At 40.8% G+C, this 14,931-nt stretch overlaps 1 protein-coding gene across 1 annotated transcript in view; it reads right to left on the minus strand.

The window, feature by feature from the left end:
- lrrc75a (leucine rich repeat containing 75A) overlaps positions 1-14,558 on the minus strand; it is a 50,188-nt gene extending 35,630 nt beyond the window's left edge. The window contains exons 1-2 of the mRNA XM_061073674.1: positions 14,253-14,558; positions 1,326-1,454 (exon numbers count right to left, since the gene is read on the minus strand). Coding sequence (XP_060929657.1) covers positions 1,326-1,454; positions 14,253-14,501 — 378 coding nt within the window. The 5' untranslated portion in view covers positions 14,502-14,558. The remainder of the gene's footprint in view (positions 1-1,325; positions 1,455-14,252) is intronic.
- Between the last annotated feature and the right edge of the window lie 373 nt (positions 14,559-14,931).

Raw genomic sequence — 14,931 nt, forward strand, 5'->3', positions numbered from 1 at the left:
AAATCAACTGATTAATAACAACTTCATGGATTTAGTTTTAGAGATGAGCAGCTAAAGTGTCAGATGACATTAAAGAATGATATTTTCCTTCAGCACACATCTACAAGAAGATTTGTGTTTGACCACTCCCTAACAAGAATCTGTGAACAAAGCTACGAGACAGACAGCTGACAGTAAATAATTAATAATGTTGTAGCTACCCTATCTGACATTTCTACAAATGTCGGTGTGTGAACCGTCATACATATATTAACATTATACAAATATTTATATTTTTTGGCAATTTGTTGATTCAATTCAATAAAATTGTATTTGTACAGTGCCAAATAACAACATATGCTGTTGTAAGGTCCTTTAGGCTCGAGACCTTGCAACGTTATTATTTGGATATCTCATTTTCAGTTTGATTGTAGTTGAATTTCCTTCATAAACCTGCTTCTCAGAGATCATGTTATTAAACGCAAAATGGTTCTCATTAGTGCAGCGGAGTCGTGTTGCTAAATTGACCCGGGATCAATCAATTTTTTCAACTAGCAAGGAAGACATTATGGATTACCTTCACATAGATCTTGCATTTAAAAGCTAAGTTTATCTTGAACGGTTGACAAGGTTTTTCGATCATAGTTTTTGTTTAGATTAACATTGTATGTGCTTCTTATCTTTCTCCTATTGGTTAAATTCTAAACAAATTACTAAAGTAACTTAAATCATACTGAAGAAGCCTGCATCACCAGCATCCTGCACAGGAAATACATAAAATTAAAGATTCCAGATGGTGATTCACGAGGTCAGGTCAGAGGAAAACAATCACTCATATAAGAACAGTTAACTTATCCACAACAAGTGTTTGCATCATTTGAGGCAGGAAGAAAGACCTAGAAACTGTCGAATTGTTTCTCAGATATAAAAGACCTTTGACACTGAAGAGATTAAAATGGTTAAAAATCTGTATTTTAAGAGAGCCAGCAGTGGGCAAAGCAGCAGCTCAATAGAAAGCACAACACTGCAACGACACATCAGGTATTTTCTCTTAATCTCCTTCACTCCTCCTTCCTTCATGCATTTTTCATCCAGAATGGCTGCTGTCACGTTTTCAATAGCTCCCTCTGTGACATAGAGGAATACATGCATGAAGAAACAGCAACAGCTCTTCTCCTGTTACCTAATAGTGTTGGTCAAAATAAGCCCAGAGCTCATCTGATAGCAGCAACACAGGGAATCACAGCAGTATACGTGTGTACGTGTGTGTGTGTGTGCATGTGTGTTTTGTGTAATCAGCAGTGTATTCGCTGCTTTTCTTTTGAGAGTATGAATGTGTGTCTTACCGTCTTTGGGCAGTGGACATATCGTGCTAGGCTGATAATCAGGTCATGTGTGATGGGGTCAACCAGGTTTCTGAAGCTGGCGTAGCGGTACAACACGTCATCCAGGGATGTTGACTCCATGCCCAAATCCTACACACATACATACACACACACACATTAAATAAGACCGTCTTACCCTCACTTATGCAACAGTACATACAGAACTTATATAAGCAACACTCATAGAGGCAAGTCAGGCGATACCAAAAATCGTACACATGGGAAAATTCGATGGGTGTTCATTAAAATTAAAAGACAGAAAAAACACAGGAGAGCGAGAAGACAATTCAACAGCAAACTTAAAATGTGAATATTTGACAGTCCACATCATGTATTTTTCACATTTACAAGCGCTTATGAATATATACACTGTATTCCCTCATAGGTATATGAGCTTGAATATTTTCCATACTGCTTTGTAAACCCGCAGCATTAAATTAACGGCCGTTGCTGGGTTTCTTGCTCTGACTGTTCACTTGCTGATGAATGAAAAGGAAAATCTGTCACATCTCAACCTCCATCAAAGCTGTTGAGGCATAAACCTGCAGAGTTTCACGCATGAACAAGAGTCTTGTTAAATCTAAAAGAGTCAACTCCACTTCAAGGAAATAGACAAACACAGGGACAGATTAGAACAGAGCCCTTAGAAGCACTCTGAGGAATCAACCTGACATCATTTGTTGCATGGAATTTGGAAAAAGAATTGATCCCTTTGTAAATTGTGGCCTCTTTATGATCCGTGATTTACAAAAAACCATAGCTATGCCACTGGGTCAGCATGAGAGTGGCCAATCTACATTAATTATAGATATTTCTATGTAATGGTTGCACTAAAAAAGAAGTTGATTGCATTCAAAGAATGTTCATTTTTAGACAAGTGAATTTATAGGTTGTATGTTGCTCGTGGGTCAAACCGCAGGTTGGTCTAAGATTTTGTACAAATAGTTATGGTTTCTAGAGGATGAATTCCGATATCTATGATCATGCATAATAACATATAAACTAGGATTATGAACTTGGTGCTAGTTGCTCCTGCTAAATAACAGCATGTTACCGTGCTCTTGTAAGCATTTATCTAAATGTAGCACTGCACCAAATTAGAGCCTCACAAAGCTGCTAACAAGGCTATAGACTGCTTTCTTCAATGATCTAAGAAGTTCCTGGATGATGAACTTAATGGTCAAAAGGTTGGGTGCAATGTGCTGGACACTTCTCACCCTCAACGGTCGTCAATGTGATATAATGTATGTTCAATTTTGTAGGGTGGGGTAGGCTACATGTCAGCAATGAAGGCCGGACAAAGGGCCACACACAAGAAAGTAAAGGCGTCAGTATGCTACTCCGAATCCGTTACGGCCGGACGGACGGACGGATCCAACGGACGCTTTTTCATTTATAGTTCCCCGACAACTGTTGGTACTGAAAACAATTCACCGCCAAAACAGTAGGTGGCGCAACGGAAGACGAGCTTATAGAAGCCTACCTCTAGGTGCATAGAAGAAGTCCACGTTTGTCTACCTCCTGCCGGCTTTCCTCACACACAGTGAACAATGGCAACTAACAGAACTAAATAAAGTGACACCCAGCGGGTCAAAATGCTGAAGTTATTGTTTCTTAGCGCAGCGGTTCCCCGGTCTTGTTTCCGAACTGCCTTGCTAATCCCACAGTTTAAAGCTACACCGAGGCAGCTAGTCTGTCATGATAAAGTGGAATTAAAGTGGTGAAAGCGGGTTGTTGCGCTGTTACCACCGCAGTTAGCATGGGGGCTAGCACGCTAGCGCCGTTATGCAGTGGTGGAATGTAACAAAGTATTTTTACTTCTTTACTGTACTTAAGTAAATTTTTACGTATCTGTACTTTACTTAAGTAAAAATAATAGTGCATACTTTTTACTTTTACTCCGTTACATTTTGCAGCTATTATCTATACTTTTACTCCACTACATTTCTACAATATGTGTCGTTACTCGTTACATTTTATGAACACAGTTTCGCCAAAATGTTGCTGTGACGGAGCGGCTCCGTCACTGACCACCAGCGCTCCAAACGCGCACACACAATCACACACGCGCACACGCATCCACACACACGCACACGCAGCCACACACACGCCAACAAACATTTCCACTCTTCCTGTTAAAGTTCGTAGTTGATCACTATCTAACCATCAGCTACTATGTTGCGCTGGGCCGACGGAGGGTGCCCACTCGCCAGCTCCGCATCTGGTGACACACACACACACACACACACACACACACACACACACACACACACACGCATCTGGGTGACAAACAGACACGCACACACACACACACACACACAGAGTCACACACAGTGGCCGGTAAGCAGCCGTCCGGACCACTCCGTGAAGAAGGAGGAGGAGACGTTTCTTTAGTTTTAACGCCGCCACTTTATTTATTGACTGTCCACCGGAGCAACACTCATCACCTCTAGGTGCTCGTTCACTTCTCGTATTCACACACTACTTGCGCAAGTTACCCAGGTGCACTACGTCACTCTCTGGGCCCGTTCCTTAAAGGGGCAAGCCATACTAGCAAATGTTGTTGCTTACAACTATTACTAGTAGTGACATCTGTAGAGGCATGAGTATTACCAGTAGCTATATCTGCATTCTTTATCAAAATGGCACAGCTTAGACATTGAGAGACAACCCATTGCGTGAGTACTTTTACTTTTAATACTTAAAGTAAATTTAAAAGTAAGTACTTTTTACTTTTACTTAAGTAGGATTGTTGATGTAGTACTTTTACTTTTACTTAAGTATATATTTTCCTGGGTACTTGTACTTTTACTTAAGTACTAAACTTCAGTACTTTCTCCACCACTACCGTTATGACAGGGCGTTAAAACCGTATGTGACCGTACACACATGCCGTCAGTGCTCTAACCAGCCACCGTCAGCTGGACAACTCCGCTGGCTTAACACACTTGTCACATTAATCGTAGAATCGTAGTTGTGTTTGGGTTTATTGTGAAATAGGGGATGAAACAGGAAGTTTGAGGTCCGGAAATGATGTCTTTCCGAAATGCTGTCGTTAGCGGACCAATCACAGCCAAGGGCTGTCCCTAGGCTCTCCGCCATGCCCACGGATAGTTAGAAAAATCAGAGGTGCACAAAAAGCTCTCCGAGGCGCTCGGAGAGGGCGTTCCATGGCGGAGAGGGCGGTCCTATCTGTCTTTGTCAGTCAAAACGGAGAAGCATATATCGGCCTTAATCCGGTGTCCAGGCATTGTTAATACGTGGCCACGCAATAATTAATTTGAGGCCGCATATTAACAATTCTTTAATTTCGTTAAATTTAAAAAAAAATCTACTGATGTCACCAGAGGTCGTACCAGAGGGCCTCCTGGTGAGGCTCCGTAGCCACACCTTAAAGGCCGGTTCGTGAAAATATTGTCTGATATCCAACCGGTCCGTGGTGCAAAAAAGGTTGGGGACCACTGATATAGATCATGTTCAATCAATCGCATGACAGCTATATGAACTATGAAATACATTCAAGTGTATTCATAATAGCTACTATTACAAAGTATATTCTCAGTCATAATTTCTTCATGTTGTGAAGTTTAGCTAAGACGACCCTAATATCAGCAAAGAAGCTTAGGCTGGTGAACATGAATTTAATGAAATATAAAAAATGAAGATTATATATATATATATATATATATATATATATATATATATATATATATATATATATATATATATATATATATATATATATATATATATATATATATATATATATATAAGCCAGTGATAAAGATATGAGAGCAGGATGTTTATTTGGAAAATAAACACTGTCTAACCACTATTCTCGCTGCTAATGTTAATGGGCCTGAAACACGCAAGTAAACGATTTCACTCTGGAGGTAAGAGCATAGTGTCTGTTTATATAGGTTTGTATGTTTGGGTTTGTTTGTGCAGGGAATTCAAAGGGACTTAAGTGGCAATAGGGGCAATGATTAGAGAGAGGGACAGATAGATAGAGAGAGCGAGAGAGTGAGAGACAGACAGACAGACAGACAGACAGACAGACAGACAGACAGACAGACAGACAGACAGACAGACAGACAGACAGACAGACAGACAGACAGACAGACAGACAGACATACAGACAGACAGACAGACAGACAGACAGACAGACAGACAGACAGACAGACAGACAGACAGACAGACAGACAGACAGACAGACAGACAGACAGACAGACAGACAGACAGACAGACAGACAGACAGACAGACAGACAGACAGACAGACAGACAGACAGACAGACAGACAGACAGACAGACAGACAGAGATCCTCTCTCTCTCCTACAGAAAGGTATGACTCACTGAGGGTTTCATGCTGTCTATTGTTCTGCGTAGGAGGGGCAGTAAATTATCCCAGCCGCTTTGACTGGCAGACACACAAACACACACACTAATCAGCTGCTGTATTTTCAGATGAGAGTAATATTAATAGCAACATGGTGGATGAAAGAAACCTTTGATTAGAGCATCAACAGGTGAGCCAACAGACCCATTCTCATTTTGCATAACCGTGTTGTACATTTAGTTGAACATTTCCACCAATTTTTGTCCATCATCTACATTCAATAACTAATAATGACATAGGAAATATATTCTTATAAATCCAAATTCATAAAAAATCTAAAACTAATATTAAGGAAAGATGAATGCATCCAAATACAGACAGGTTGTTGTGTGAAATCCAGTCTAGAACACCTGAGACTGCGGCAATGATTGATCATTCAGCCCAGCAATGACCTGAAGCACATACTGCAATGAGGACACATCAGAGCCAAATCCAGACTTTAACACCACAGAATATCTGTGTGGAGACTTGAAGGTGGCAGTTCCTCATCCAATCTGGCAGAGCTTGAGGGGATCTGCAAGAAACATGACACTGTCCACATCCAGGTTTGCAACGCTTACAGATTTTAATGGGAGTTTGCCTAAATACAAAAGACAGGTTCTGAATACTTTTGTAAATTAGAGATTTCAGTTTTTGATTTAATAAATTGGGTTATTGAACGATTGGTGGGCAAAACGCCTACTTAATCCATTTAAGATTATCGTTTCTAAACAACAAAGGGAAAGGTCCAAATAATTTCTGAAGCCACTGTACATATTAAGACCCGGTGACACAAACACATGCCAATCTGGTGACCATGTAGCCATTTTGAATAAGCAGCGGAGACCAAAGCAAGAAAATAATTGGCTGCTTTGCATTTCAACAGTGTTCCCAATAGGTGTTGGATTAAATGAATATCAACTCTTCATTCTTATTGTGTGTACAGAACTTACTAACCCTATATCTTATCTTAAGTGTACCTTACTTTTTGAATAGCTGAAAGGTTACTGAAGAGGTATAGGGCATTTTGGGAAACTTGGTCTTTGGCTAAGAATAAAAAGCAACACTCATGTCTCTACACTACATATAAAGGTACCAACCTATACATTTAGAATCTGTAGAGAAACGTTTGACTCATGTTGACTAGTTGTACTGTGCGGCTAACAAAGACAGTCCTGGCCAAAATATCTGTTGTCTAAACAAGCCCTAAAATATTGGTCATTACCCATTGATGTTAATTTGCTGTGAGATGACAGCGGATGGGTTTTGAGACTGAAGTAAAGCACGGAGAGATAGCAGTTTGACACTTGGCCCTACCCCTTTATTTAGCACATAGCTGTGAAGGGGTAGTGTTGTCCCGTTTCTCTTTGGGATGTAGGTGTAGTGGCCATCTAGCCCATTCAAACTCTCCTTTAACCATTAAGGTTAGTGACCCTTATACAGAAATTACATTTTTGTCATATCACCCTTTCTGGAACCATAGCATGACCAGTTTGTCTTTTGTTTTTATATAATTGATGGATTTTGATTTTTTTTAAATCAAGGATATTTGTTGAGCTGATATCTATGAATGTTTGAAAGTTGGTTGCAGCTTGATTTAGTTAAAGGGAACTCTTACGCCTTGGCGGTGGGATGCACTCTGCCAAGTGCCATTCTACAATTTACTATGGTTTGACTATGGCTGTCTAGGTGCTGCTGTTCATTCTAGCCACAGTGCTACCTTTCTGGCTAACAATGCAAATTATGCTGCCTTCAAATGGACCTTGTTAGCTCTTGGACACATGGGGAGTCGTGTCCACTTGTGAGCTTTGGGCTCAAGGGGCTTAGTTGTGAGAGCAGCAACATGGATGCTAACATTGATGTTGACATATGAAGTAAGACTGACCCTTCTCTTATTCATGGTGCGAACAATATGATGTGAGCTAAGCAATAGTCTCATTTGACCCAGTGATGGGAATCTAATTCTGTGAGAAGTAGTTATAACATCATGTCAACACCAGTATAGTAGATGACAGCATTCAAAAACTAAAACAAGGTTGCACTTAAAAAAAATAAGGAAGTAAGGAGGATGGAACAGAGTGTACAGTCTGCAGGCAGCATTCACACTACTATGAATTACAGTGCAGAAAAAAACAGAGCTGAATTAATTAATTAGACAGCACCATGAAGAGACGCTGCCCTAACAATGAAAACACCAAATTGAGAAGGTATAACTAACAGCAATGTGTGGAGAAGGTTGAAGTATTTCATGCCATAACTTTGAAAAAAAAAGATTTCATAGTGTTGTCATCAATTAAAATTCAGTGGATGAGTGAATCTTCCATTTTTGAGCTGGAAACCTGTACTATGCAACAAAGGGGCCTCATATAAGAACCACTCATACTATCAGATTTGTTCTGATGTGGCAGAAGGCAGTTTTTGGTGTTGGTAAAGATAGAATATCTCTTAGGTACAAAATGATCATGAATACAAGAAAAAAAAACACAAATTTGACCTTAAAGTTAAAATATTATTATTAATTTTATTAAATATATAACTATAACAACTTAATGCAAATGTATATATGTATATTCTGTGTACCATGCCATTATCATCATAGTTCTTAAATCTCACAATTGAGCCTGACAGAACACTCCTGATTAACATGTGATACTTGAGGTTGAATCAAGTGATTAACGGCAAGTTTTATGTAATTAAGATAGTTTAGATCAATCAAACATGGAACATCAGTATTTTTTTATTTCACAATATTGGACATTTACGTAAGTCACAGCGCTCCATCATGGCAGCAACAATGTCTTCAAACTAAAAGGCCATCATCCAATTTGTTGCTGCACTTCTTATACTAGTAAGCAGACTTATAGAGCTTTTATTTTGATAACAGAAGATAGAAGAAAATTTAATTTAAGTTTAATTTTATGAAAGATATTGACTATAAAATCGAAACTGTAGATAAACCAGGTAGGATGAATAATTAGTGCATCAGAGTTTTGAGTTATGGCCAAAAACAACAGTGCCTGAGGCCCAGCTATTGATTAATGGCAGCTTCAGTCTTACAATATTAATGGTTACCACATCACAACCGCCGCTCGTTAAGTCACAAAACGCTGGTCACACACCATAGGATGAGTTAAAATTGCTGAGGGAAGGACTGGGGATGAATTTACAGCTTACAGAGGTTTCCACAGACACTGATGGTTACAGTTAAGCGATCAGTTTCTAGGCAGGGAAGTGGTAAAGATATGCTGGCTTTGGTTTCAAGTCAATTAATGGGCGGTGATTAAGAAGGTGGCCTTCCCATTAGCTCTTAACGGAGCTCCTGTGTGATTAATCAGGGTCTGTTCAGTCTAAGCTCTCCAGTCATCACCATTGTTTCCGAGCAACGGAGAGGAGAACCTGGGAATCATAGGATAAAATGCCTCCTCTGTCTTTCAAATTCAAAAAGTCAATTCTCCTCTTTTTCTTCTCTTTATGTCATTTCCTCCTTTCCCCCACAAAGTACTCTCTTCTATTGCCTCTGTAATCACTCACCACCTCTTCCTCGCTCCTTTTCCTCGTCTTATCGCAGATTTTTTCCCCTCTCCTTATTCTCAGTAATTGTCTTTATCCAATTCAGCGTGTGATGGTCCGTCCGCCCTGTGCCGTTCTGCCATGGTACAAATCCTCCGGAATATGGAGGAAAATGTGATTGATGGTTATGTCACTGGTGCTTGTTCAATTTTGTCGTCATGACCCAACACGAAAACGTGTCATCATCTTTAATGTGTTAGAGCCTTTGGGAGAGACAGAGGCACATACTGTATGAAATAACACCTGTTGTTGTCATCCTTCTCTGTCTGTCACACGGCCTCCCGCGGCTTCTGTGCGTCCATCTCTTTGTCAACACAGAATAAATGATCCACGGCTCATCCTTCAATCTGAGAAATCACAGTTTATCGACACATTGCTAACTTTGACCCAGTTGAAAACCATCATGCCGGTGGATGTTTCATCTTTTTTAATCCTCAGATCCATAAACAGTGGCAAGAAAAAAAATCCTACAGAGGTCGTAGGAGCTTGACCTCAGCCTACTGCTCAACGGATCAAAGATTAACCATGTGAGCTGCTGTGTACACCACAGTACCTTCTCTCTTCTAGTGACACTGTAGCACACGCTGTACTGCTCAGGGCTTAAATAACACTGTCAGCGTCATCATATGAAGAATGGGCATGCTGATGGAGCAGTGGGACGTTATAAAGTTTGTAAATTGTTTACAAGTCACTTAATGACAGCAGGAGTAGTTCATTAAGTGCTAATAGACGCTCACTACAATTATCTGCTGCTATAATGGAGAGTGGCTGTGGGCAAACAAAGCTTAAATATGTTACAATGAGACTAAATAAAGAGACACAGCCAGTAGTCAGACAGTTTGAATTAAAAACAATGGAGGTCATTCTGTCAACTGGAAACTCCTCATTAAAAGAGGTGTTTTGTTTTGTATAACGTTTCACTATATTCTGAAATGAGAATCACATCTCAATACTCATATATGTTTCTGTTGCTCAGTGTTGAAAACAGTCAGGTATCTAAATATGAGATCAAATTTCTTTCATTCATACATTTTCTTTCGCTTTTATTTTCTTCCCATATTTAATCTGCTTTATTTAAGGAACTGAATTAAACAGAAAACCCATTTATATTTAAATATTGTCACGGCAATAATACCAAGACATATCATAATAAAAATCACGAAAACAAACACTAAACAATTTAATGATCGGAGTCACCAGCAATGATGACAGATCCACTGGGCTGCTCTGTCTGTTGATCACTAATGCTGCTGTCTCCAGAAGTAGAGTAGGAACCGGAGCCTTCAGCCATCAAGCTGCTCCCCTGTGGAAACATCTCCCAGTTTCAGTTTAGGAGGCAGACACCCTCTGCTAATTTCCAGGAGATCCTGGTGGCTGTCTCTGACTTTTGCAGTTGAAGATGTAAAACGACAAAAGTACTGAAATATATGGTCTGGGACAGGTTGCTGTGTCTGCTTGCACCACTATGGCAGCCATAGGTGTTTTAGGTGCATTTTTTTTTACTTTGGAAAGAGTAGGCTTTAGCTGTCTAAGCAAAACGCATAGATGGGCTAACCCCCGCCTCCCCCAGATCCATCTTTGAGTGGATCCACAAGACACAAGATATGTGTTGATCTTCTAATCTCATTCTTTGATAGAAGGTGATTAAGTGTATTTGAAACACCTGAAAGTGAAGAGGATATTTTTGGTTGAAAAGAAGACGGTTGAACTGAACTGTTCCGCAGCACTGTTAAGCAACTACTGCAGTGGGAGCTGGTATTGTTTTCACCTTGTGAGTCTGTGCATGTCATCATGGTCCTGGAGACACTGCAGCCGGACCATGGACAGATGTTTTTCACCGTTATAGTGTCTCAGGTGTGTAGTTGTGATAAAAATGAAAACGCAAGCAAGAATCCATCTTGCTGGGCTCAAAGCTTTTTGCTTGTGGCTGAACTACAATGGTTCCAACCAATCAAAGTCCAGTGAAACTGTGTGAGAACCAAATCTGTTCCTGAACAGCAATGACAGCTCCTCAATAGTTTAGCATGGATGGTGCTTATATTATAACTGGAAAATAGCTCTAGATTGAATGAAGAGCAAAGACCGGCACTGACGGCTGCTCTACTCCTGATTGTGTGTCAACCACAACAGACAGATGGTTCATCCAATCACCTGCCAAGTGATTTTTGAAAGCACCTGCCCACATCCAATCAGTTTCCAATGAAGCCTTCCCAGAGGGCTCTGTTGAACGAATTATGTGGATCGCCAGGTGAGGTGGATCCTACTCCGCAATAAAACATATTCATTAAGATGCTATTGAAAGTTATTGTTAATGTAACTTAGGCTGCAGCTAAAAATGATCTTCATCACCTGCTCTCTAATATGTCAGACAACGGTTAATCGTCCAGTTTTCAAAGTGACATATCGAAAAATCTTTTGTCCAACCAATACTCAATTTAAAGTCATCAAGAAAAGCATAACATCGCACCCTCACAGGAAACTAAACGCAGGACAACTCTGCAGCTGTCAGATCTGTATGAACCAAGATGGCCCCGTAGACAGAGGTCTCCATACCCCCTAGATAGTTAGAAGTTAGTAAATTCCATATTTTGTTTGGGTTAGTTTGTGTTCTTATGCTAGTGTTTGACACTTCTGTTAATTTGACTAGTTTTATGTTCTAGTTGAAACAGTTGAAACTATATTGTTTGGTTATTATCATGTATTCGTACTACTTAGCGTATATTAATTTTGAGATTGATTCTATTTCTGTGTATTTTGTTTAATTTTTAATCGATCTATCTTTAATTACTTATCTACTTTAACTTCCTCTTAATAATAACTTGTTCAGTTATGGTGCGACCATTAATATCTTGAATCTTGTCTATTTTCTAATTGACTATTTCTACTGCAGTTTTAAAAGCAGTCTTCCTTATTTTTGCCCTTCCATGTCCTGCTCACAGAGTCTGTGTTTAATGAGGACCACTTGAACCTCACTGATGTGTTGTTGTGTCTCGGAAACTGTGGTTCACCTCTGGGGAATCATGGCTTAAAGGGATGTTCACCGAAAAATTAAAATTCACTCTTCTCACCACAATGCCGATGTGTGCTGGGAGAACGTGAGCGCGCCGCAGAGGAAGCTATCAGAGGACATTTAGGATAAAAACATGATGTGAATGAAGCTGTTTTTTAGTCAAATATGAATGTCGGGGCTTGAAGACACCACAGGAGCAGTATAGAGGCCTGATGTGTTTATTCTGTTGTTTTATTACGTCTGAAGAAGGGGTCCCATTAAATTATATTGGATTCGGCTGTGTACTCTAGAGTCTGCAGAAGTGTTTTGTGGACTCAACCTCTACACTCAATCCTCCATAGGCAGAGTGGTGAGAAGATAATGAGTGAATTTTCATTTTACTGTGAACTATCCCTTTAATGAAAAGGTGACAGATATAGTAATCCCTCTGTTTTAATGATGATGGATGGGGAGGTGTCCTCCATCTTTAAGCCTGTTTGCTTTGCTCATCTGTTTACTATTGCTTCATGGATTAACAACCTAAATGGATTTGATCAGAAAGCTGTAACATAAAGGAACTAATGGAAATCTCCAAAAGCCACACAATAAACTATGAATGCAGTGTGTGTGTGTGTGTGTGTGTGTGTGTGTGTGTGTGTGTGTTGTGTGTGTTTGTGTTTGTGTGTGTGTGTGTTTGTGTGTGTGTGTGTGTGTATAAGCTGGAGGCACTGTTCCCTGTGGTTGAGTCATAGGGGGATAACAGTGAACAATGGCGGCATATGGAATCTATGTGATGCTGTCCATGAGCTAACTGATAAACCTGTTTCTCTCTCCACATTCTTTTTTAGCATATCTTTTTTACTTTCTTTTCACAACGATAAGCATATTCAGTTTTCATAATTCCACTACTGTGACACGCAGATCCTCTCTTTGTAGCTTCACAAATCCACCAACTCAACTATGGGTATTTCATTTCCCTCCTTCCCTATCCCACTCCACCACATTCTTTCAGCCTGCTATTGAGTTTTCCCTCCTCTCTGTAGCAACTGCAGCAGCAGTGGCAGCCAAACCCTGCAGATGACTTAACACAGAGAGAGAGAGGCTATAAATCGCAGCAGTCTCCACACTGTATCAGTGCAGCAGAGCCTGGCTCAGCAGCACAGGTCCAACAAGCCAGTCACGCAGTGAGAGGTTCTCATGTTCAGTCACACAGGCAGAGCAACGCAACGCTCCCACAGCTCCTTCATTCCCACTGTTCTCAGACTCTACACCATTCACAATGTGATTGATATGCTGCACTGTTTTTCCATATCACAACTGCTCACCATTACTTACACAGTCTCTCTCTCTCTCTCTCTCTCTCTCTCTCTCTCTCTCTCTCTCTCTCTCTCTCTCTCTCTCTCTCTCTCTCTCTCTCTCTCTCTCTCTCTCTCTCTCTCTCTCTCTCTCTCTCTATATGGATAGGTCTAGATCAATATATCCTGTACTAAAGCACAAATACAACATACATCCTCATGCAAAGGTCCACTTCACTCAAGTACATTTCTATACAAGGACAGATGTATAGTATTTACATATTCTCTGTCATTCTTCTTTTTATTTATTTTTGATTGCCCTTTTCTTCTATTGTCTGCCCCATTCATTCAGCAATATCTGCTGCAGTAACAAGTGAGTTTCCCCAGTGAGGGATAAATACAGAGTTATCCTATCTTATAGGAGATGCGATTGAATCCGTTTAGTCAGTATGTCAAGAGTCAGTCAGTCAGTGTGAGCCTGGTTTGTCAGGGTTAGTGATGACAGAGAAGCAGCACTCTTACACAGAATAGCAAGAGAGAGGAAACAGAGGAGAGGAAATCCGGGAAGCTTGAGTGTTGTGCTGCAGAAACATGAACCTCTGACCTCAGAGCTTTCCTCACTCTTAAACTTGTATCACAGTCACACACAGCAGTTACCTGTCTCAGTGTCCTGAGCATCTCGGTGGCCTCGTCCTGCTTGCCCTGTTTGGCCATCAGCATCATCTCCTGGATCATGCCAATACGGCGCTGGTAAGGCGGTGGAGTCCCACCACGGCTAAGCCGGTCCCCGGACTTAAGCATGAGGGATGCCAAGATGTCCCCCCGCTCCTTGGTGGGGGTCCGCTTCCAGCTGTGCTGAGGGCTGGCTCCTCCAGGCTCCTGGCCTTTGGTCTGCTTAGCACCCATGGTGCTGTGCTAATCAGCTGTGAACAGTGACAACAACAAGACTGTTCCCTCATACAGACGCAGGTTTGATTAGAGTCTGAGATATTCTGTGCATTAAAATGTGTGATCACATCTTCCTGAAGTCTGCAGATTGGACGTTAGATGCGAAGCATTGTAAACAAATGTCATCGCGCTGAGTTACAATAAAGAGTGGATGTTCCAACAGTACAAAACAATGGTGTAAAAACATGAGCCAGCAGCTGCAGTGGTTTTCTGCCTTTGGGAAACTTGTTTATCCCGGATGGGGAAGCTCAAGTCGGGAACAGGTCGGAGGATGCTGCCTGCAGCATGGCCGCAAAGCACGGACGCAGCAAAGTCAAGGTGGAGGACAGCCACAGAACGGAGCGGGGCACGTCACAGCCTCCTCCTATCCCAAACACAACTTCACCCA

The sequence above is a fragment of the Limanda limanda genome, chromosome 6 (genome assembly GCF_963576545.1).
Source record: "Limanda limanda chromosome 6, fLimLim1.1, whole genome shotgun sequence".
Taxonomy (NCBI): Eukaryota; Metazoa; Chordata; class Actinopteri; order Pleuronectiformes; family Pleuronectidae; genus Limanda; species Limanda limanda.